The 25,749-nt window shown below is 42.1% G+C and overlaps 1 protein-coding gene across 5 annotated transcripts in view; it reads left to right on the forward strand.

Annotated features, from left to right (window-relative positions):
- Positions 1 to 25,749, forward strand: part of MTA3 (metastasis associated 1 family member 3) — a 114,696-nt gene that overhangs the window by 7,067 nt on the left and 81,880 nt on the right. For all 5 annotated transcript variants that reach the window (XM_081854695.1, XM_081854696.1, XM_081854699.1 and 2 more), the window contains exons 2-4: positions 799 to 866; positions 3,183 to 3,276; positions 17,316 to 17,442. In XM_081854695.1, the coding sequence (XP_081710821.1) occupies positions 799 to 866; positions 3,183 to 3,276; positions 17,316 to 17,442 (289 nt within the window). The remainder of the gene's footprint in view (positions 1 to 798; positions 867 to 3,182; positions 3,277 to 17,315; positions 17,443 to 25,749) is intronic.

Here is a 25,749-nt window from a genome sequence, read left to right on the forward strand (position 1 = left end):
TTCTCAACTCTCCCTTGCTGTCCTGCACACTCCTTTGTTGACACTGCTAGTAACTGACCAGGTTAAACATTGCATTTGCTTTCTACTCTTTGGGGTTCAGTCTCTTGAATATTACTTTTTATTGTCTGTGTTGGTCCTACAGTTTTATACATCATCTTAACTTTGTAGCTGTGATTCACAAATGGTTTTCTAGCACCAGATTAATTCATTTCAATTGCACAAAAGAAATTCTTCTAGTACTGGTGTTGTATGTGAATCTCCCACTGTGTAAAATATAAGCCATTGTATAAATCTTTGCGGGGCTGAATCGTTAGTGAGGTTCCACTTGGTTCATCCTAGGAGAGGCAGAAGAGAATTTATTCATGAGCTATAAGCATCTAAAAGCAATGGATCCAAACTACAAGAAAGAAGATTCCACCTAAACATTAGGAAGAACTTCCTGACAGTAAGAACTGTTCGACAGTGGAATTTGCTGCCAAGGAGTGTGGTGGAGTCTCCTTCTTTGGAGGTCTTTAAGCAGAGGCTTGACAACCATATGTCAGGAGTGCTCTGATGGTGTTTCCTGCTTGGCAGGGGGTTGGACTCGATGGCCCTTGTGGTCTCTTCCAACTCTATGATTCTATGAAAACATAATAAGCTCACATATTTTGTTAGCCTTGATTTAAGGCTCTGTGAACATAGAAATAACGGCAATGTATGCTTGGATTTTAAGCATGAAGCTCTCGGGTTTATTTTTCAGATTTATTCTCATACTGTTTTCTGCAGAACTTTAAATATATTTTCGCCTTTTCATTACAGATTATGTTTATTTTGAAAACTCTTCAAGCAATCCATATCTGATCAGGCGAATAGAAGAACTTAATAAGGTACTTGAATATGCAATCTTTTGTGCCACTTGACAAAGAGTTGAAGCCCTCCACAGTAAAACACAGAGATGTAATTCTTTTATAAAATATGGAAGTTATTCTCCCCGCCCCCCCCCTCGCCCAGCGCTTGAGTGAAGTTTGTCAAGAAATGCTTTTTTTTTCAGGGCTGCGTTTTAGAAAATGAAATATACTTCAATCTGTGCCACAGCTGGAAAAAAAAAGCCCATGCCACCTAATAGATCATTTGGGTTTGTTTAAATGAACTGTGATTTAGTACTTGTATTCTCCTCTCCTGGCTGCTGGAATCCTGGGGGGTGGGGGGGGGCAGGATGCAACCTGCTGGAGACAGTCTGGAAGTGTGTAGAGAGTATAGCACTCAATGGGAATCCATAGCTAGGTGATTATAGGGGGAGCCTGCAAAGGATAGATGTCAAGAGAACGAATGTCAGAGTGGAGCAAGACAAGGATTAGCTAAGCACACGGGTCACAGATAGAGCAGGTTAGTGCCTTGCACCTAGTAACTGCCTGAGCTGAGCCTTGCATATTGATTGGCACATGCCCGGGAGTCTGAACCAAGCCACTTTTGCTTTGGTGAGGAGTGACTCTTTGATGGGGTTGCAGTCTGACTTGGAGCCCAGCAAACATTAGGAACCAAGGAAGCTTCCCAACAACAACAACAACAACAACAGTAGTAGTAGTAGTAGTAGTAGTAATTTATATGCCACCCATCTGACAGGGCTGCCCCGACCACTCTGGGTGGCTTCCACAAATCAAACACATTAAGCACAGTAAAAAATCAAACATTTAAAAACTTCCTTATTCAGGGCTACCTTCAGATGTCTTCTAAAAATCAGATTGTTGTTTTATTTCCTTGACAACTGATTCATACCAAGTCAGGCCATTGACATGCACTGGAATGTGCATCTTAACTGCAGATGCTGTTTATCCGTGCTGCATTGCTTTTGATGGGATGCATATTCTGAAGTTTAGTATTGTCTCCTCTTACTGGTAGCGACCAGGGTGGATTTGATTTAAATAAAATCGATTTAAATCGCTAGTCAGTAAGAATTGATTTAAATTATTTTTTTTACAGAAAGACTCATTGTTGCTGGTGTAATCTTAATATTTACAACCAGAGGAAGGTTTCATTTTTGGAATAATGACTTTTCGGAGTAGTTTTTACAGTTATATAAAAAAATTACTGATTTGGTTATACCATTAGAAATACAGAGACAGATAATTATGAAATTATTGTGAGGCTTAATAAGTTAACTGTTTATATTTGGACAACTTTTCTGCTGTACTTTATTGGAAGGAGAAAAATAATCATTTCCTTAATAACAATTTAAACAATTTATTTAACTAAAGCAATAACATTATAGTATATGTATCCATGTTTGTTAACTGATGTGGTTAAATGTTTCTTTAAAAAAACACTTAGACTGAGTTTTAGCACACATGAAAAACTTAAAACAAATCCTTATTTCCTGATGAATATCTTTTGGACTATAATGTAACTTAAATAGAAAACTGTCTTTAAAAAGATTTTTCCTCCAAAAGCACTTTATTTTAAAGAAACTGATTTAAATAAAATATCTGCGTTTTTAATTTTTTTTAAAAAAAAATCACTGATTTTTATTCACCCTTGTAGCAACTCTCCAGGGTTTCAGGCAGGGGTCTCTTCTAACCCAAAGGTGGAAAAAGTGCTGCACCGATGACTCCCCAACAGGAGCAGCCACCTCGGAAGAGCAGTATCGTGGCATCTCCTTCCCACACTGGCTGTTCCTGCTCCCCAGTCAGAGAATGCAGCAATTTGGGAGGCAGGGAAACGTTCAGCTCTTCAGATGTTGTGGGATTACAACTCCCCTTATCCCTAGCCAGGATGGCCAGTGGTCAGGGATGATGGGAGTTGTAGTCTTAACAGCATCTAGAGCAGCGGTTCTCAACCTATGGGTCCCCAGATGTTGTTGGACTACAACTCCCATCATCCCTGAGCTCTGGCCTTGCTAGTTACGGGTGGTGGGAGTTGTAGTTCAACAACATCTGGGGACCCACAGGTTGAGAAAGGCTGATCTAGAGGGTGCCAGGATTCCTATCCCAGGATTAAGGGATGGGAATGGTTGGCCTGATAATCTGCCACATGCTCAACCATAAAAAAAGATGGAGATAAACTTTGGCTGGGGGCAACGGGACGGACGGACTAATGAGGTGGAGGTTTACTAAACAATAAGTGTTTTCCCATAGCCAAGTTTTGCTGGCCATGTGTTCCACAATTGTGATATGCTGATTTGTTAATGGGTTGTGTTGTTTTTGCAGACTGCCAATGGCAACGTCGAAGCAAAAGTGGTGTGCTTTTACAGACGCCGTGACATCTCGAATAGCCTCATCATGCTTGCAGACAAGCATGCAAGTAAGTAGATTGTTTCCTTCAGAAACAAACTGCATGGATTCTGCAATTGTTTTCTGTGTGCGTGTACTGGAATGTGCATCTTCATGTAGATGCAGTTTATCCACAGTCTGTTGCATTTTAAGTGCACACCCGCCTGCATTCCTGCACAGCTTCACTCACACCCCTAGGGTGGAATTCAGCTTTTACCCTTTGCTTTGTTGCTTCTGGAAAGAAGGCTGCTGATAGCGATTTCTGCCAATACTCCTTTACTCTGCAGCCCTCAGCAAAATCTGCTCTGAAGTGTTGCGGGACCCTGTAGAATGGATTTCTTAGGATGAAATGCTGGTTGCGGAGAGCTGTGCAGGGTCAGAGAAAAATCCCCCCTTTTGTTAGTGAACTGCTATGCTGAATTGATAGCCCTTCCATTTGAAAAGTATTATTTTCTCCTTTTTATCGGTGACATAGTTGACGGCTGAATATTTGTGTGGCTTTGCTCAGCAATATTGTATGTTTCTTTTGTATTTATCTACGCAGTGACATAATTCACGATTTGGTAAGCAGGCCTCGCCGTGTCTACGCCTGGAAGGTTAATACCTTTAGCCGTAGTTTCTTGTTGCCCGTGTGAACTCTATTTTTGTATATGCCATTGAAGAGATTGTTTTTGTTCAGTTCTAATTGGTAACGATAGGAGCAAGATATTTAGCTGAGGCAGAACTGAAAGTTTAGATCTTGACACTCCGCCAAAAATAAAAAATAAAAAATAATTATATCTTGATATTCTGCCAAAGAGGGATAGCTTTAATGTAGTTTGCGGTTTCTTTATCTTTCGCAACAAGGCTTCATTATTTCATGCATAAATAATGTGCTAAGTTTTTGGAAATTATCATGGCAAAATGCCGTATTGATTTCCCCCCTTTCCTTACTCTTCCTTTCTTATTCTTCCTTTTTCATTGCTTTGTAACACCCATCCAAGCATATCAAGCTATTTCCCAGTTTTTATATTATTTAGTTAGTTTATATTATGTTTATATTTAATATAAATATAATATAATATTTAGTTTATATTTAGATATTTATATTATTTATTACATTTCTATACCACCCTTCATCCAAGGCTAACAGGGCAGTTTACAATATTAAAAACACAGAAATACATACTATAGTTAGCAGTTAGTTATTATCAAACCTTTATTAGGCATTATGCAAATAAAACCATAAAAGAGAAAATAACATATACTATAGTAACAAACACAAATAATATCCCCCCCCCCAGTTTAAAAGGCCATAGATTATTTAATGAGATCATGGGTAAAAAGACAGTTAACACAGTGTATTCATTGTAGAGTAGAGACCAACAGACTTCCATCTTGTAGGATCCATTTAGTTTTTTATTACAACCTTTAGATCTTTCAACTTGACCTGGTGCAAAAGGCATACGCTTAGAATTCTGAGCCAAGGAGTCAAGCAAAAGAATTGAATGGAGTTCACTGGTCTTGCACATAAATATCCTTTCTTGGTTCACCCCAGATTCGTTCATTTTGACAGTATAATTTAGAGCAAGAGCTCAGTTATTTTGTTGCTATTACTAAACAACTGAGAATCAGAAATAATATCAGATCTACCCAGAGATCTCCCAGCAGATATTTTGCCCATCTCTTGTGTAGAGACCTAACACAGATTGTTCTTTCTATGGTTATAGATTATTTCGATGCTGCTTTTCGGCCAAAAAGGCTTAAACGTGGCTCACAATAGTTTTTGTTTAAAGTGCAATTTAATACAACAAAATCCAAGCTTTAAACAACAACTAAAAGCCCAATTTTGACCAAACTGCGGGAGGCAGTGGAGGACAGAAGTGCCTGGCGTGCTCTGGTCCATGGGGTCACGAAGAGTCGTACACGACTAAACAACAACAACAAAAGCCCAATGGATACATGTACTGGCCCAAAACCAAAGGAATCAAGGGGTGGGGTTGTTAGAATTCCTGCTCCATGGCTGCAGTCATGGGATTGTTGTCTATCACATGATGGTGTATGTTTTGACTCCACAAAGTTGCACAAACCTCAGGATCCGGCTGGACCTCCAGAACGGATCCTGTTCGCAGCTGGAGGTACCACTGTGTAATCTTTGTACACAACAGCTGAGCTGTACAAATCAGCAAGTGTACACTCTTCCACACAAACACTTGTGCATGCATAGAAATAGGGATATTGTGTTCAGTGTAACATGTGAATAAGCCTATTGTTAAAGCAGAGTGGATGTTAGCCTGCTCAGTGCTTTGGATTTGACTGGTATCTCTGAGAAGTTTGGGGGACAACTGAGAAGTAAACAAATAATGGAATGGGATGTCATAAGTTCCTTGTGAGCTGCTTAAAAGTGTTGGACATTTCGTTAAGCTCTGAATAACAAGGAATTAACAGCACAGAGTGCCTGAACACAAGACGAGACCAAAAGTCCATTGAGTTCAGCATCCTCTTTTTGACTTTGGCCATGGCCTTGCAGATGCCTCTAGGAAGCTGAAGAGCAGAGCATAAATGCAATAGCTGTTTGTCATAGTTATGTCCTATCATCTGTTATTCAGAGATAGAGTGGAGGGAAGCCTGCCTAGCAGTTTAATGTGAGCTTCTCTGAACTTCTTGAAACAAATAAGAAGAAGATTGAACAAACAAACTTTCTGTAGTGTTTCTTTAACGGTGGTCATCTAATAATTCTGCTTTATTTGGTTTTATTTTGAGGAAGACATGCTGTGCCTCTCCCACCTTGGGGGCGAGGACATAAAGGAACACTAATAATGAGTTCCTTTCCTTGACATAATAGCCATTTCTCCCTTTTGTGAATGACAGTGTATAATCAGTAGTTGACTCCTGTTCATGAGCGTCTCATTAACCAGATTAGTGTCAACTCTTTAAGTACAGAGCAAAAGTTTTATATTGTCATAAGCACACAATAGGCTTATTTTAATGAATGGCTTGTTAATATATTAATGAGATTTGGGAAAGCAAAGCTCTCGTAAAGGGGATTTTATTCTGCAGACCTCCATCCTGTGTAAATACATCTGTTTACCAGCTTTGTCTCATTTCATACCTAGAATTTTGCATGCTCCAGTAGAAGTGCTTTGTATTTATGTATCATGTCTGCATTCAGAGTTTTAAGGCATGGGAGAACTCTTAGTATCTTCCTACAAAATGCATACAGGAAAGTCATTGCCTTTCAGCTGAATTCATCTCATGGGGTTGGAGATGCTGTGTTCCTCCAGAGGTCCTGTCAGTCCCAGCTAGAATCCCTGATGGTCAGGGGTGATGAGAATTGTAAACTATCAATGTCTCATGTATGTTGCCCTCAGCTCCTTGGAGGAGGGGAATGACACTTATAAGGTAGATAAAGAGACTGAAAGCTTTTCTAAACCAACTTGGGAATCCTTTAATATTTTGTTGGCATTCTGTGTGTCTTAGGAGACAGTGGAGGAGTGCACCTTTGGGGTGAAGTCAAACTGTTAGAGAGGTACGGCACCTGCTGTAGCTGTAGAGACTGATACAGGAGAGACCTGTTTTGTTGCAGCTGAGGCAGACAAAGGCGTCCAGTTGTGCTGCTGCAGATGGACCATTTTGTGTCTTCTCTCTGTATTCTTCCCAGCAGCCATTCTTCCTACGAAGAATGGATCTTCCTATAGATGCATGACCTGACCCTGTCTCCAGGCACTCAGGTGGTCCGCAAGGGATTCCCACATGGCGAGGTTAATGTTACCAGCCTTCGTTTCTTATTTGCATGTCTCATTCTTTGTAGCAAAGAGTTGGTCTGCCGATGGGCCTGGTGCCTGAAGCCCGTTCCCCATAGAGCACATCCTTGGAGATTTCCATTTCCATGACATTGAGCCAACTTTCTGGAGGACAATCTTAAAAATAAACTCATACTTTCACCAGTAAGGCTTTTAGGGGAGTGACCAGTAAAAATAGTAATAACAATGATTCAAATAAGGAAGCAATGTAAGGGGAGGGGGACAGTGAAAAGCAAGCTTATACAAGCAGCCAAAGCAGGAAACACACCAAGGGCATAAAAAAGGGCAGGGAACAGAATGCAGCTGGTACAGGATCCTGAGCTCCCCTATCCTAAGCAGGCCTGTCTGGCAGATGAGTGGACTAGTGGTAACCAGGACTCAAGATGTAAACCACCCCTTGTGCCCAACCAGTCATATCTTGCTTGCAAGAGAGGCACATAGTTGAGTGTGTCACTTCAAGCACTTTGTATTATCAGGCCACGTCAGCTGAAATTGATCCCACTAATAGCGTTGGACACCTCATTAGAAACTATCCCATCAATATGGTGCTGAAGGAGAGTTACTTCATCCTCAAAGAGTTGTGCAAACATGTCACAATGGGTCTCTAAGGGGTGTAGCAAAGTGTTCTCCAGGCGCAACAGCCTTCTTATGTGAAAATCAAGAGACCATGTAGCTGCATCCCACCAAATATCTTCAGTCCCTGGTGGAACTGAATAGAGGGAATGAGGTTGAGGGAATCACGTGTGGCACGGCTGCATCCAGGATACAGTTTCTTGCTGCATAGAGTGTTGCATAGGACCAGGTACAATATGTAGTTGGCTGGCTATAGGCTTCTCTCCCTCTGATAGATACCACTGGTTCCCAGCAATGATAACTGTATCTGGGAGGAGGAGAAGGTCTAGGAATGATGGGCACCTGCCTGGTGGCCTCCTTGGCTTTTGGTGGATTAGATACATAGAGTTAATCGTTGTGTTATTTTATGGTAAACAGGAGGGGACAGAAGTTGGTAAGTGGGGAGTCATTGTAGAGCTAATTAACAGTGGATGAGAGCTGAAAGCTGGGAGGCAGGAGCAGGTTCAAGCATGCCACAGTAATGAAGTTCTGGTTTATAGGCTGCAGATAATGCCCAGTCTGTGGCTGACCTTACCTAGGCAATTTAGATATAATGCTCACAGGAAGCTAATGAGGTCATGAAGAAGTAAGGGAAGGTGGCAGCATTTTAAGAACACACAGGCGTTTTGTGCTTGCTGAATGGTTGAAGTTTTCAGCCTAATGGAATTCAGCTGCTTTTGAAGCTGAAAATTAGAAATTTGCCTCTGTTTAACTGGGAGGAATGGCTTAGATTGGCCGGCTGAACTAGATGAAAATAGCCAATGGATTTCAAACTCTTGGTGAGTTAGAGACTTCCCCTGCATGTGAAGACAAACTCTGATGGATTACACAGACAAGACCAATAGTGGGTCAAACAGTCAAGAAGGTGGCTTCTGTCCTATAGAGGGGCAGATGGGGTTCGTCAACCTGGGAAGATAGCCTATTAAGGAGAAGGAAAACTTTGATCCTAAACCTTCACTGCTTTGTGGGATATCTTTGGGAGAAGAAAAGGCTAAGGTGTAAACCCTACACAAGTCCAGAGTGGAGTCCTAAAGACGGTTCGATGGCACTTATACGCCGCCTCTTGGCAACTCCTGCAGCTAAGCTGGTGCCAGACGTATTACTCTGCTTTCCTTTGGACGACATCAGTGAGGCCGAGATGGAGTCTTGTCTTCTGGGCAGCTGAGGACCTCCATACACGCTGCCCAAGCTTGTGCCCTGGGAAGGACACTCCAGTGCTGCTAACGCAGTGGCTTGACTCCACCCCAGAGGTGCACTCCCTTCTCTCTTGAGACAGACGGATGCCAACAATAGCACTGAAATGTTTTAAAATATTTTTACAATAAAAGTCTCCCCCACCCCCTGGTCATTCCCAAGTGTGTCACAGTTGTTGATACAGGACATGCAGTTTTAAAGGTGGTATCCAACTAACATGGCCCATGAGTGCAAGGATTTACACTTGTGCCATGGAATGTCCACCCTCTCCTCTTCCCATACATATCTCTTAAAAAAGAGGAGGGGGGACAAAATATGATTATGCAAAGGAAAAATGCTAAGAGGGGATAATTTGCCTTCTATCCAGTCTGCATAAGCTTCTAAGAAATTCTACCGAATAATTTTGAAATGTACTGATTTCATTAGCACTTAACTTCCATCTAAGTCTCATGACAAAGACAAGCATATGCTTCCAAGTATGAAGACTCTATAAACTGTGGTGGAAATGGTTGTAATACACATTCACAGAAAACTGGGATGCTTTAAGGGAAGGGAACATTCTTTGAATGCAAAGGGTTGTTGTTTTAATGCCTGGCATCTCCAGGTAGGCCTGGCAAAGGGGGGGGGGGACCCTGTCTGAAACCTCAGGGTATTATTTTTGATTTGTTGATTTAAGCTACTTAGCAGACTTAAGCAATTTTAAGCTTGACTTAAGTCCCAAGGTGTTCAGTAATTTAGGTTGATCCAGCTTAGTATTTTTCTTTGGTTTCTCATAAAAGCAAATGCAGCCTGCTATCAATCCACCCCAGAGAATGTCTGAACAGAGTAGGCTATATATTTTCCCGCTGCATTTACACACTTGTTTGGCAGTTAGGAAAAAAAGTAGAAAGTTTATTATAACATTCTAGCCGCATTCAAAGGCTTGTTAACCGTTTTCAGCATAAAAGAAAGCATACGCACAGCAGTTCCTTTTTCCTTTATCTTTACTGGCTGACTCTTCACCTGGAACTTTCATCCCTTTATGGATTTCGTATTGGCTGTTGTGTTGGTATTGGAGAGCGAGGGCTGAGTCAGATGTTCTTGCCACGCAGAAGTATCTAGTCCAGATGGGTTGGCAATCCAGACTGCTCTCCCCAGACAATGCCCAGGCAGAGACTGTGCAACAAAACATTTTGTGGCACTTTGAGGGACTGCCCTGAATTTCATGAGTGTGTGTGTGTGTGTGTGTGTGTGTGTGTAGTAAATAGATTAGAGCATGGATAGGCAAACTAAGGCCCGGGGGCTGGATCTGGCCCAATCACCTTCTAAATCTGGCCCGCAGACGGTCCAGGAATCAGCATGTTTTACATGAGTAGAATGTGTCCTTTTATTTAAAATGCATCTCTGGGTTATTTGTGGGGCATAGGAATTCGTTCATTCCCTCCCCCCAAATATATATATTCTGGCCCCCCACAAGATCTGAGGGACAGTGGACTGGCCCCCTGCTGAAAAAGTTTGCTGACCCCTGGATTAGAGGGAAATTAAATGCGGAAAGTTCAGAGGCGGTAATAAAATTGCATAGTTGACAGTGGTAATTCACAGAGCAGCTGTTTGATAATACAGACATCCTGGCATTGGTACGGCAATTCATACACCCGCCCAAAAACCTTTGTCCCAATTGTCTACAATTAATAGTATTAAACCTCTTAATGAATTGTAATATTTTGGTGTGGTGTTGCTTTCCTTTTGAAGTTAAACAGAGGAGTTTCGAAAGGAAAGCCACTTTAAGGGCAGTTACAAAATATCCCGGGTGCTGAAATTTAAAGTGCATTTGAAGCACATGGCACCCCACAAAGCATTGTGGGAACTGTAGTTTGCAAAGGGTGCTAGGAATAGCAACCCTGTGAGGGGTAAGCTATAGTCCCCAGGATTCTTTGAGGGGGGAGCTGTGTGTTTTAAAGGTGCTTAAAATATATGTGTGGATTGGACCAATTTTATCATAAAAGCGGTGCCTAAAACAAAACGTTTGAAGTGTATCCTTATCTCCTAGCAGCAGGGTTCCTGCCAGTCAGAAATGCTGTCATCTAGGATACTATAAGCTATGGGTGTTCAACCAGGTGTTCTGCTCCCCACTCCCACACTCCATTCCCATTTCCAACTGATATTCAATATTCCACCGCCACTGAACTTTTCTCACTCTTCATTGGGCTGTTTTTGGGGAAGGGGGTGGGGTTGTTACCGCTTTAGATGTTTTAAAGTATTTTTTGGGCTACTTCTGCCAAGGTCAAGAGTTTCCCCAACCATAGCGGTTCCTCTCCTTCAGTGACCTTATTTCGGCACCATTTCTGTTGGCACTCATCACCTGAGTTTTGCATTAGAGGGAGCTGCTTTCTTGGGGTTTTTTTATTATTAGTTTTACTTTGTATTTTATTGTTTACACCACCCTGATTACATTTATCTTGATGGCAGAAGCATTTTAAAACTGCAGGAGCCGTGCCCATTCCTTGGCATATCAGTATTCCTCCCTTCTCACTCCCATTCTATGGCTGCTGCTGTTGTGCAACCTACCTTCTCGGTTGCTCTCCTGCCGCACCCTGACATCATGCAAATCCGGTATTGTGACGAGGCACGACACATCCTCCAGTTTTCTGGATTTATGGTCTACACCTAATTAGTTGCAGCATTATTGCAACCTTTCTCCTCTTCAGCAGTTACTCTTGCTATATTTTTTATGGTGCTTGGCAGGTTCACGCTGTATCTCTTTGTAGAAATTGCCACTTTCCCACTAACAGTCACACAGAAAAATTCGAAGCCTCTCCCAGTTGTTATTTGTAAGTAACCTTGTATATGCTCCACTGCCAGGAGTTGATGTATATATTGAGGGATACAGTGGAGGTTCCGTATGGGATGCACGTTTGCAACCCGCAGCGTGCACATGCGCAAAGTGCAATCTAGCAGTTCTGCGCATGCACGACCACCGAAACCCGGAAGTAACCCATTCTAGAAGTATGACTGTACTACAAAATAAATAACTGTCATAGTTCAGTATTGAACTCTGATAACTGATTTGCTAAACGGTGAGTTAGCTGTCTCATAATTCTTGTGTGATTTATTATTTCTTTATCTTCCTGTGATCCTGCATGTAACTTGCAGAATACGATTGCGTATTTCTGTTTTGTTTTGTTTTTTAAAAAAGTATGCGTTCAACTTAACTTTCAGCTTGTTGCTTTTGAGTTCCTGTTCTTTAAGGTTCCCCTTTTCTTCTGTTTACCAGTTGGAAATGTATCAAATGTAAAAGAGAAAGCAAGGTGGCTTGATTTTAAAGAGCTTTGATCTATATATCTGATTAAAACAAACAAGCACAAGCCGTTGATTAAAATCAGAAAGCGAAGCAGAAATCCTTGATTAAAATTGTTGTCTGTTTGCCAGGGCATTAAGATTGTGACTTTGGGTTTCATGGTGAGTTACAATTAAAGCAGGAAGCCTCTTAATTAACCAGAGTTTCGCATTATGATCAAACTGGGAAGCCATGGTTACCAGAGATGGAACCAGACAAGGTATTAAGATGTAATTTGAAGTTGTCTTAATATATTGGCTTGTTCTAGTCAGGTAAATGTGTGAAAGGGCGGTGCTATCCTACATCTCTTCTGATGGTGATGTTTCTGTTGTTTACTGGGGCAGGGGCAGAGTGAATCTGGCAGTGTTGACAGTGTGCCCACATAGGCCTGACCTGGTCATCGCCTTGTTGCAGTGAGTAGGTGAGACCCAATAAAAGCTACTTGACAGTGGAACAGACTCCCACAGGAGGTGATGGACTCTCCTTCCTTGGTGGTTTTAAAGCAGAGGTGGGATGGCCACCTGTCATGAAAGCTTTAATTGAGATTCTTGCATCGCAAGGGGGTTAAACTTAGATGATCCTCAGGATTCCTTCCAACCCTGTGATCCCATGATTCTACGCAGTTGCTCCTGAAGGTGCACTCATACAAAGAGATGCAGATGCCCTGACTATTCCTGCAGGAAACAGTGGCTAGTAATAAGCATTCCGATTTACTTGCAGCTCGCACAAATGGTGAAGCAAAGGGACTCATTGTGAACAAAAAGCCTTTGGATGTTTTGGCTTAGAATTTAATAAGATATAGTCACGTGTTTGGGGTTTTTATGTATAAACAGGCTTTAAAAAAGTTGTTGACATGTTCATGGATGACAGGTTTATCAATGGAATAAGCTAGGATAGTTTGGAAGTATGTACATCAAGGGGATGTGTGTGAATGGCCTCTGGTGCCTTACAATTCTGAGACTCGCCTTAAAATCACAGGTAGAATTGCCCCCTTCAAAATATAACTGATTTCCTTTATAATATAATAAATTTATTTATACCCCACCCTCCCCAGCCAAGACCGGGCTCAGGGTGGCTAACACCAAATATGAAACAAATTGATTGAAATACAACTTAAAAACAAGATTAAAATACAACATTAAAATGCAGCCTCATTTCAGCAGAAACTCAAAAACTTTTTGGGGTGAAAACGTCAAGTCTTCACTAAGGCAAACTATCCAGACTGGTCCTAGGTGGGCCAGAAAAAAGCCAGGGAAGTCCCCAAGTAGGAGTTCCGTCACAGAAGGAAAAAAGAGGGGGAGGGGATCAAGTTAATTCCATGCCAAAAGCCAGGCGGAACAACTCTGTCTTACAGGCCCTGCGGAAAGAAATCAGATCCTGCAGGGCCCTGGTCTCATGAGAGAGAGCGTTTCACCAGGCCAGAGCCAGTGTTGAAAAGGCCCTGGCTCTGGTTGAGGCTAATCTGACCTCCTTAGGGCCTGGGACCACTAGGGTGTTGCTATTTATGGACCTTAAGGTTCTCCGTGGGGCATACCAGGAGAGGCGGCCCTGTAGGTACGAGGGTCCTAGGCTGTGATGCACAACTGTGGTCAGAACTAATTCTAGCCTTCCACACCTATAGATTTTTGTGCCACTCATTCACTCAGCAGCATGAATTTAAATTCCTGGTGAATATCCATCTTGCTGCTTTCATTTTTTTTCATAGCTCCAGCTTTCTGTTCCTTGATGACAGCACACCGATTTTGGATTCCTAAAACAATTAAATATTTATCACATGCTGCTGCATTTTCCTGGTATGAATGTGAGGCAGATTCTTTGGCGGAGACTTTTCTTAAAGTCCTGCTCGCTGCTGGGAGGTGCCCTGCCACTGTGGGTGGATTTAATGTTTGTTCCTTGTTTGAGCAAAAGGGGCGCAGTAAGCCTTTCATTCTTCATTAGAGTTTAATAGGCGGTCTAATTAAACGAGCGGGGAGACTAATGAAAAGAAAATCTATGCGTCTTGTTAAATGTGAAATATAAAATAACCAAGGATTTTGTGATCTCGGGGAAAAAGTGTGCTTTGGTTCACTTGAAAAGCCAGTAAATGAGCTAGGGAAACAGTTTTGAGCAATTATATAAATTTGTAAGGTAGTATTTCTGAATTGGAAGCATGGTTGGTTAGAAGCACTAGAAAGTAAAGGATAGTGTGCATTTAAAAGTCACTGCAAGGAATGAAAAACTTGAGGCAAAATTGTGTGTGTGTGTGTGTGTGTGTGTGTGTAGATAGACATCTGAAGGCAGCCTTATTTAGGGAAGTTTTTAATGTTTGAAATTTTATTCTGTTTTTAGTGTTCTGTTGGGAGCCACCCAGAGTGGCTAGGGAATCCCAGCCAGATGTATGTGTGTGTGTGTGTGTGTGTGTGTGTGTGTGTGTGTGTGTACACACACACACACACACACACACACACACACACATATATAAAAGTTGGATGAAAAAGTGACACACGGGGAGGTGGCTTCCACTCATTGAGGGCCATGTTGCACCTTGTGCTACAATATTGCATGGGGAAAGCGGATGTAAATCCAAAGTTACTCTCCCATTTGTGAAGGAATTTATCAGTGCTCTTGTAGTGCCATGTGTCTGCTGTTTATTTTAGTAAGCGGCTTGTCAGTTCCTTTTGCGCTTTCCTGTTTCTTAAGATACCGTGACCAGATTTTGCATGTTGGTTCCAGAGATCAAGGAGCAGGTTTTGTTCTTATGTTTGGATACAGCTGAATGCCATTTCGAATCAAGATGGCGGCATGAACCTGCATTGCTTTTTTGGTTTGTTAGAATTCCCAGGCAACATTGGGTATATGAGACCGCTGGCTTTTCTATAATACGATTGCATTGAGTGTTCTGATAGTAGAATCTGATTTGTTGAAGGGCAGGCTGTAAATATACAAACCAAATATACATGTGAACTCTTCCAATAGCACTTGCAGAACAACACAAGTGATAATTTAAGTTTTGCTCATGGTACTTTGATCAATCCCATCATATATAGTTCTAGTGGTATGAGTGAAAGTTCTGAATCTTGCCTGTCAGTTACAAACTTTCTTTCTCTACTTCATGTATATGAAGCAATTATCCATTTAGGCCAGGGGGCGGCAAGGTATATCTTGCCTGGGCCAGATCGGTCCTGTGTGATTTCCGGTGCGTGCGCAGACGCGATTCCCGGCACTGCGGAAGTGAGTCCCCACGCCATGCTGTGTGGTTTAGTGCAGCACGCAAGCGGGCAACTCAGTTCAGGGGCGGCTTGTGGGCCAGTCAAACGACCTGTGGGCCTTTTAGGTTGGTGACCCCTGATTAAGGCACATTTGCTGGTCCATCGTTCTAAGGATAGCCAACACGGTGCCTCTAGATGTTGTTAGACATTATATCCCATCAACTTCAGCCAGCATGACCAGTAGTCCGGGATGGTGAGAATTGGAGTCCAGCAATAAGTTCCCTACCTCTGCCCCAACATAATACCGTATTTTTTGCTCTATAGGGCGCACCGGCCCATAGGGTGCACCTAGTTTTTTTTGGGGGGGGGGAATAAAGAAAAAAAAATATCCCCCCCCCCAGCCCCAAAGAGCAAAGAAGCCAAGACAGCCAGCGGGATCCATCTTGGCTTCTTCTTCTTTAGCCTTTGCTCCCGGAGCTTGCTGCTATCTGAGCCCGGTGGGAGTTCCCACTGGGCTCCCAAGGCTGGCGGAAAGCTGCCCAAAGCCCGGGGTGTGCAGCGCTGTGCTCCCCGGGCTTGGGCTGCAGGCTGCCATCCGCAAGCCTTCTGAGCCTGGCGGGAACTCCCGCCGGGCTCCTAAGGCTTGTGGATACTTGCCCGAAGCCCGGGGAGCGAGAGGGGTCAGTGCGCACCGACCCCTCTCGCTCTCCAGGCTTCAGCGAAACCTGCATTCGCTCCATAGGACGCACACACATTTTCCCTTCATTTTCGGAGGGGGAAAAGTGCGTCCTATAGAGCGAAAAATACGGTAGTTTTCTATGTACAGCAATTTTTTTGCATTAAGAAAAAAATCATTCACCTGTAGCCTGAAGGGGCACAGCCATGAAGCTGGTTAATCAACTTGGATGACAACTAGATGAAAGGTTGTAGGGTTACTTCCTTCCTCTTCTTTCTCTTCTTTTCAGGATTTCTCTGTTTATTCATTGGTCACATTCAAATGCTTATACTTTGGCAAAGTGTATCAGTTTCAAGATCCATTTAATATCCTGGTTTGTTCCTGGGCTATGATTAATTAGATGTTCCTTGGTTTAACTGAGGCTCACGCAAAGTGTGTAGAGCAAAGGGGCTCTCTGCTCAAGCAAATGGTTTATGAGTATCTCAGCTTAATCAGCTGTGAAATGATTGTACAAACTGGCTCATAAACTTCTTTTCATGATGAGGAAGTAGGAGAAGCAGATCATGAGACTGAAGTCATACTCTGGATCTTGGCAAAAGTATCTTTTTTGGAATCAAGGGTGGTATTCAATGTAGGTACTACTCAAATTATATCTATTGAAGTTCATGGACCCGACTAATTAGACTTATTAATTTTAATTGATCTACTCTGAGTTGAACTTATTTGAATACCACCTCATTCAATATTTGAACAGAGGCCCTAAGGGACCACAGGTAGGCTGTAGATAGGAAAAACTGAAGAGTTTTAAATTTCATGCACAGTATGGTGGCAAATTTAAAACTAAGTGTATATGGTTACAGATTCAGAAAATGTACATAAAAGGATAGGCTATTTTTATAATAATCAAGGTCATGGCCAAAGACAATTGCCGGTTATGTTTTAATGCAAGTTGCCTTGAGTAACTTGGCAGAAAGATGATATATATCTACCAAGGTATTGAAAACTACTTGCAGTAAATCTGTGTACATCAATATACTAGAAACCTGATTTTAATAAAAGACTGATCTTTCAGAGTGAGGTATAGATGAGGTCCTCCTTTTGCCGTGTTCAAGAAGCAAGGCATGCCTTTAAATTGATTATCTTTCCCCCTAGCTCTGAAAGTTATTTTCTATGCAGAATACATTTGGTTGCTTCCAGGTTGTTCTGCAGAAATAAAAGGAGCAAGGTGTACGGGTTGAAAAATCTGCCTGAAAGTGTGGAGCTGAAAGTAACACCAGTCTTCTCTTTTCCTCCTTTGTGTAGAAGAAGTTGAAGAAGAATGTGAAATTCCCAAAGAAGTAGATTTGACTGATAAACAGAAACATCAGCTGAAACACAGAGAGCTTTTTCTGTCTCGCCAATATGAGTCTCTTCCTGCAACACACATCAGGTAAGAAGCTGCTGGGAAAAGCGATTAGAGTCATGAACAATCTACCTCCTAGCCATAGCTCCTGCTGCTAACTCAGTGGGCAGAAATGAAAGGCTCTTGTCTCCATCACTACATCTGCCCAGCAGGTTTTCAGCAGCTGTTTCCCTCGTTTCTTTTCCATCTCTATACAATTGTTGAATTGCATTTTGGGTTGCATTCAGTGTTTTCTTTTGCCATTAGCTGAGCACAATAGCTCAGCAAAAACATTCCTAGAAAAATTAGTATGATTGCATGGAGGATTCTGATGAGCGATTTTAAAATATGTGTATGCAAAGTATATTAATTGACTGGTGGGTATTGTTTTTTGCTGAACAGTGCATAAAAATGTTGGCTTTGGGCCTGATGCAGTATTCTGCTTTATGCATGTTTCTGGGTTTGTGTGCCCATGAGCTTTTCACAGTACCTTTGAACAGCAGCTCCTCTGTACTGTTGCGACTTCCAGAATGTTGAAAACGACCTTTTTATGTGGCTCGGGGGGGTGTGGTGTTTGGAAAACAAAGTTGGAAGTCTGCTGTATGGGATGCCCAAGAATTATTATTTTTTATTTATGCCTAGTATTGGGACATTGAATGGCTAATTAAAAATTCTGTATCATTGATGCTTGGGGCTCTTTGGCTTGTGGCATGGGGAGAAGCTGATTGAAAGAAAGCTTGCAGAAAGGCATTAATTGTTACTTGTAGTTCCTGGCATGGTATCAGGGAACTCTAGTTAGACAGATCCATTCTGGGTATGGCTGTGCTCATTGGATGGTGAAAGATTGTGATGCTATCCTAGCCTATCTAGGCTAATTGTGTATCTGAAGAAGTGTGCATGCACACGAATGCTTATACCCAGAACAAACTTAGTTGGTCTCTAAGGGATGCGGGTGGCGCTGTGGGTTAAACCACAGAGCCTAGGACTTGCCGATCAGAAGGTCGGCGGTTCGAATCCCTGTGACGGGGTGAGCTCCCGTTGCTCGGTCCCTGCTCCTGCCAACCTAGCAGTCCGAAAGCACGTCAAAGTGCAAGTAGATAAATAGGTACCGCTCTGGCGGGAAGGTAAACGGCGTTTCCATGTGCAGCTCTGGTTCACCAGAAGCAGCTTAGTCATGCTGGCCACATGACCTGGAAGCTGTATGCTAGCTCCCTCGGCCAGTGGAGCGAGATGAGCGCTGCAACCCCAGAGTCGGTCACGACTGGACCTAATGGTCAGGGGTCCTTTTACCTTTACTAAGGTGCTACTGGACAGTTTTTTTATATATTTCAGACCAACACAGCTACCTACCTGAATCTAGGCTAAGTGTGTGTGTGTGTGTGTGTGTGTGTGTGTGTGTAAAAGTTATTTTGTGGTTTGGAACGGGACATGAGGTAAAGTCTTTATGAATTCTTAGTACTGGTGTGGGCTCATGAAACTTTACTATGAAAACAAATAGGCGGTCATTTATTAAGGATACACACACGTATATTTAATAGGAATACAAAACATTAGTTTTCATTGCTACTTGATTGGGGCTTGTAATATAACAGCCCCTCTCTCTCTTTTCTTCCCTGAGACTGAGAATAAAAATTAGTTCCCATTCCAAAATCCAGTGCAATAAGTAAAGGGTGGGTGGGTGACAAAATACTCCTATTTTGCCACTTTAAAAGCATCTTCGGCCCCGGCTACTCTTCCCCAAGAGGATAACTGTACTTTCTCACTGTTTGTTTCAGCATCCCAAGTGGGAGAGCCAGCTGCATCTGCCACCAGTAATTCCAGCTGATCCAACTGTGAATCCTATTGTGGCAGAAGCGCATGAGAGCTAAACTGACAGTGTGAATTCAATTAAATAGGAAAGGGGCGCTGTAACTTTTAAACAGAAAAAGATGAAAGATCCTGAAAGATGGAAATACTGAAAGGTGCCAAGTGGAAATCTTATTTATTTATCTGTTGCATTTGAAGTGTAATTAGTTTTAGTTAGTTATTGCAGGGGCTTATCTATTATTAAGTGGATTTCTTACTGTGATTGCTTACTTTCCATGAGTTTTAATTATATTGTACCCCACCCTGGGATTGGTTATGATAGGAGCGGGATAGGAATATTCTAAATAATAATTAAAAATAACCAATTCTAGAGTTGGAAGGGACCATGAGGGTCATCTAGTGCAATGCCCCCTGCAATGCAGGAATCTTCTGCACAGTATGGAAGAGGAAGTTCTGATGGGTGTGCGTAAACATCTGCCAATTTTTTTTTTTGTATCCCAGCCTGGCAGAATATGTCGTAGCAAATGGCTGTGGAGAGGTTGCTTGCACTTACCATGAGCTTGCAAGCAATCAGAGTACACTGCAATTTAAAGGCCAGGCTAAGTGCTACATTGTTCAGAGGAACTAGTAAGGAGGGAGAATAGAACCCTTTTCCACCTGCATTTGGCCATCTGATCTCTCTCTCTCTCTCTCTCTCTCTCTCTCTCTCTCTCTCTCTCACACACACACACACACACACACACACACACACAGCACACCCTGATCTGGGAAATAGCTATAGATTTCAACTGGGAAAATAACACTGGGACGAATGACATGTTTGCATTATTTTATATATAACTAAAATATATTTCTATGTGTTTTGTAAAGTTTCATTTCCAATAATGTAGAAGTAAAAGCACACAAGATTCTTCTGGAGAAAGGTATAAATTGCAGTCCATCCAGGACATGGGATGTAGTTTTCAGTCAATGATTTGCCATGCTGCAGTTAAACACTACAGGGAGAAAATGCTGTACCAGTTGGAAAGACATACAAGTGAGAGAGTAAGCTTGCCAGTCATGAAATAAGGTCCTCCTATGGATCAGAAACTGATTGAGGAGCAGGAAGAAGAGAGTAAGAATAAATGGACAAGAATGCAGAAAGCGGATTACCGCAAGGATCAGTGCTGGGACAATAAGTTGCTCATTAAGGATCTATAGTTAGAGGTAGCAAGATGTGCTGATCGTACCAAATTGTTCAAGGCAGCTAAAACAAAAACAGATTGCAAGGAGTTCTGAAAGGATCTCTCCAAAGTAGGAGAGTGGGCAGTAAAATAGTAGATTCACTTTAAGCAAGTACCAAGTGATGCACACTGGGGCTTATAAATAACTAAATCCTAATATTATGTATATGCTCCTGGGGAGCCTGACCAGTCAGTGGCGATGACTAACCGGGAGTAATGCTGTGCTTGTGCTGGATAGATGAAGATGCTCAGCCAGTGTGTGGCAGCTGTGAAAAAGGCGAATTCTCTGTGTTAGGGATCATTAGGAAAGGAATTGAAAATAAAACTGCCCGTTGTCATAAGATCACTATAGAAATCTGAGTGAAGCCATACTTGAAATACTGTGCACGATTCTGCTTGCTTCACCTCAAAAAGAATATTGTAGAGCTGGAAATTTTTAGAAAAGGGCAACCGAAATCACCCAGGGAATGGAGCAGCTCCCCAGTGACAAACATCACAACATTTGGGACATTTTTTAGTTTACAAAGAAGTAAAGTAAGAAGGTGGGACAAAGCAGAAGTCTGTAAGTTTATGCGTGGTGTGGAGAAAGGGGGTGGGGGTGGGGAATACTAGAACCCAAAACCATGCAGTGAAGCTGAGTGTTGGACGATTCAGAACAGAAAAAAAATGAAGTACTTCTTCACGCAGCAGGGAGTTAAACTGTGGAACTCACTGTCACAAGATGTAGTGATGGTCACCAGAGGATTCGGCATCCATGGAAGATGAGGCCTTCAGTGGCTGTGTTCTGCTGCCGCTACCAGAGGGAGAATGTCTCCAAATATCAGTTCCTAGGAGTCAGAAGCAGAGAAAATGTTGTTACACCTCAGGTCTTGCTTGCAAACTTCCTATAAGCGCCTAGTTGGCCACTGTGAGAGCAGGATGTCAAACTGGGTGGGGCACTGGCCTGATCCAGCAGGACTCTTCTTACATTTGCATGCATCTTTTAATGTTAAAAAGGTAAAGGGACGCCTGACCATTAGGTCCAGTCGTGACCGACTCTGGGGTTACGGCGCTCATCTCGCTTTATTGGCCGAGGGAGTCGGCATTTGTCCGCAGACAGCTTCTGCGTCAAGTGGCTAGCATGACTAAGCCGCTTCTGGCGAAACCAGAGCCACCTTCCCGCTGGAGCAGTACCTATTTATCTACTTGCACTTTGACATGCTTTCAAACTGCTAGGTTGGCAGGAGCAGGGACCGAGCAACAGGAGCTAACCCCATCGCGGGGATTCGAACCGTCGACCTTCTGATCGGCTCTGTGGTTTAACCCACAGCACCACCCGTGTCCCTCTTCTAACGTTAGGTTAAAATAAAAAAGTTTATAGAAATCAGTTCAGTTACCTTCGGTAGCTGTAGCGAAAGTTGTGGGCAACCTCTGGCCATTATCTGCAGCTATTTATCATTGCAGTATAAATTATGGAGTTTGGGAACAGGAGCACACATTGGGTGGGCATTGGGCGTGACCCTCTTTATCTCTCCTCGCTTTCTCGAAACCAGAACCTTAGCAACCGCGGGAGTACAGAAGTTGGCTTTCCTTGGTCTAGTATTTGTTTGATCTCTTTAATCTGTCCTCTTTTTTTAAATCCAGGGCGTTAACAAGGAAGTTGGAATCCCTTTCGTTTTAAGGCAGTATTATTGATTTAAAACATCAGCGTTCTCTTGCTTTCTCAGCCTAAAATGCCCAGAGCAAAGTACAGTCCTGAAGTGCTTCTAAGCCCCATTAATTTTTCCGTAGGAAAGTCAGACGCGTTCTAGGTACTGCTCCTTTGATTCAAATGGCCCCAAAGCTTGCACCATTCTGCATGCTCAGCCTTCTGTTTGACTAATGTTTCTATTGCCATTACTTTAAGGCCAATATCCCTTGGTATAATGGATGTTTGCTTTTCTGTTCCATTAATCCTCAAACATCCTGGTTTAAAATAAGATTTGAATCTCTCAGGTGGTCGTGTTAACGAAAAAGAAGAATAAGGAGGTTAAACGCTGCAGGAACTGCCTTGAGCAAATAGCCTTTATGTAATCTTGAGGATGGAACTGGTTTTTTAAAAAGCAAGCAGGTTTTCAAACTAACAAGCTTATTGAGCTAAATTTAAATAATGTTAAATGCATTTATTGCGAAATGTCAATAATCCTAGTCGGACCATTTAATTGTTTTCATTTACAAAAATCAATCCTGATGACCAAGTAATAGCAGTGATATTTTTAATTGCAACTGTGTGAGACAGAATATCAGATGGAGATCTAGCAATTAGCTTAACGATCAGTACAGTATCCTTCTAAGTCAATTCGGTGGGGGAGGTTAGAATGCAGCCTTGATGGTTAAGATTTTACCAGCCAAGCCCACATACAGAATAGCAAATGCTCTACTCCCCACTCCCCTTGGCTTAATTTCATTGATTTTTAAGACCACAGGGGACTCTTGTGATTATTTTTGTCTTAGCTGCTGCTTGTTTTTAGGTGCAGAACACATGTACTTAGGCCAATAATGTTAATTAACTAAAACACAGATTTCAGATGGAAGTGGTTTATTTAAAACAACCTTACCCCCCCCCCAAATAATTCATTTTTGGAGGCTTCATAGGTAAACACAATATTACCTGTGCTGTGGAGAATTTTCAGACTTGTGCAACTGGTATGTGATGCTTTTAAAGCTCCTTTTAATTGTTTTTAAAAAATACCACAGCGGACCAATGCCCTTATTAGGACTAACTACAGTATTTTTCTGTCTATAAGATGCCTCCGTATATAAGACGACCCCTATTTTTGGGAACTCGATTTAAGAAAATGGGGGGGAGAGGTCCCCCGTGTATAAGACGCCCCAAAATTTTGGACATTATTTTTTAGGGAAAAAACCTAGTCTTAATACATGGAAAAATATGGTAAATGTCACAAGGTAACGAGCCAGTTTTTGAGAATTCTCCGGAATTCTTTTTCTCTTCTTTTGCGGGATGCAAAACAGATTTCAGGTCGCAAAGCGTAAACCATGGTTGCACCTACATTTTGTTGGGGGGTTCAGGAATACAAAACCCAGCAGGTTCTAAGATCTGTCTGTGTCCCAAGCCAAAAAAGAGCAGAGGAAAAGAAAATGTGATAATATGGAGGTTAATCTTAGACAGGCAATGAGCAAATGCCTTGTTCACATGTAATGCTAAGCCATATACATGACCATATGCATGACCTTGTGGGTACAGTAGCTGCTTCACTCCTCCCCTGGTCCTGCTGCCGGTGTGAACCTGCACTTGTGATTTGTTCTCCCAAACAGTATCTGAAGTTACTGTAATGAAGTTTTTACCTTTTTTATATTTTGGGGGGAAATCACCAAAAAAAAGCAGACTTCCGATATGGGCTGCCAAATGCCTGGACGCCATTTGCGACCCGATGAATCCCGGCTATGTCCGGAAAATACTGGACGTATGGCAGCCCTATTGTAATTCCTAAATCATTTAATTTAATATTAGCATTTAAAGCCCCAAACGGCCCAGCTGGTTTTTCTGTCCCCCTCCCCAAGACCCAACCAAGTTGGACAGCAGTGGCATTGTTTGTTTGTTTGTTTGTTTAAAGTACAAAGTACAGCACCCTGAGGGGTACACAAACCTTCTCATTCCCCAGTCAGCAGATTAAGTGTTTTATGAGCAGAGCAATGGCAGCAACTAATTTGTGCCACATTAATGGAATGCTCTCCCCAGGGAGGTTCAGTTGGTGCCAGGCGAAAATGTTCCTATTTAACCAGGCCTTTGGCTGATTGACATCCGATGATCTTTAAAATAGGTTGTGGAAGGGGCAGGGGGAGGGATTCTTGACTTGTTTCTGTTCTTATTTTTATCATGTATTTTGCGGTTCTTATACTGCAGTTTTATGTTGTGAACTGCCCTGAGATCTATAGGTATAGGGCGCTATACAAATTTAATCAATAAATAATAATTGAATAGGTCAGATCAGTTGAGGAGGAGAAGCTGTGTTAGGATTCCTTGCAAGAAAAGGGGAAATTTGACAGCTATGACTGTGTGTGTGTGTGTGTGTGTGTGTGCTTGTGCATGTGCATATGAGAGAGTGTGTGGTGAGGCTTATCCAGTTTTGGTCACACCCACTATTGGCACATGGCACCTGGGAGATAGCGAAGGGCGAATGAAGCCCTCGGGTCAAAAAAGGTAGCTACCCAAGCTTGTACAACAGGGTTTTGTTTCAGTTACAGATAGGTAACAGATAGGTTTTGTTTGTTTGCTTGTTTAAAGTTGCTGCTAATATTAATACTTCCAGGGCCTTTTCAATAGTGACCCCCCCATAGTTGTGTGATTCCCTTTTCTACAGTATGAACTTTGTAATCTTGCATTTGCTTTATAAATCTGTTGTGAGCTGCCTTGAAAAAACCGGTGTGATATAAATAAACGAAAGTTATTAATCTGAAAATAATAATAGAGTGGCATATATTTTGCTGTACACCTTCAGTGAACAATATCTCCGATGTCTTCTAACTAATTATCAAGACACCAGATGAATGGGATAAATTTGTCAGTATTCCAGTGTTTTTAATAGATTTATTTAATGTTCACAATAGGTGATCTGTTCCCAGCCAGCTTTAATTATTTGAATATAGTCTTATTGAAATTTTCCAAGAGTAAGAGTACAACCCTGGATTTATATTTTAAACAGATTTTCACCGCATCACTTGACATTCAAATTAGATCTGAAACAGCAGTGTTTTGTTGAACAAAATCCACTTACAAATGGGCATTCACTTTTAGATTGCTAGTGAAGTTTCATAACAGTAAGAATAACTGAATCAAAAGAAGATACTGAAAGAATTTTTGGAGCGGCTAAGCACTGCAGATGTTATTCCCTTGAATAATAATAAAGGCATTCTAAAAATCCAGTAGGCCAGACAACATCTGGTCAGCAACAAGCCCGAAAATCTAGTAGGGAGTCACTTACTTGGAATGCTAATGATATAAGCAGAGGGACAGGAAATATAAAAATCTCAGCGCTGTCCATTTGAAAGCTCTTCTTTTGACTTCTCCTCTTTCAAGTGCTGTAAGCCATACTCCCAAGAAGCTGTTTTTCACATTTACATAAGAATAGCCTGTTGGATCATGCCAATGGCCCATCTGGTCTAGCATCCTGTTCTCACAGTGGCCTACCAGATGTCTGTGGGAAACCAGCGAGCAGAACATGAGCACAAGATCTCTTTTCTCCTGTAGTTTCCAGCCGCTGGCATTTGGAAGCCTTGCTTGCCTCCAACTGTGGAGGTAGAGAGCATAGCCATCGTGGTTGGTAGTTTTCTCCTCCTTGAAACTGTG

This window comes from Podarcis erhardii, assembly GCF_964252035.2.
Source record: "Podarcis erhardii genome assembly, chromosome: 3".
Lineage (NCBI taxonomy): Eukaryota > Metazoa > Chordata > Lepidosauria > Squamata > Lacertidae > Podarcis > Podarcis erhardii.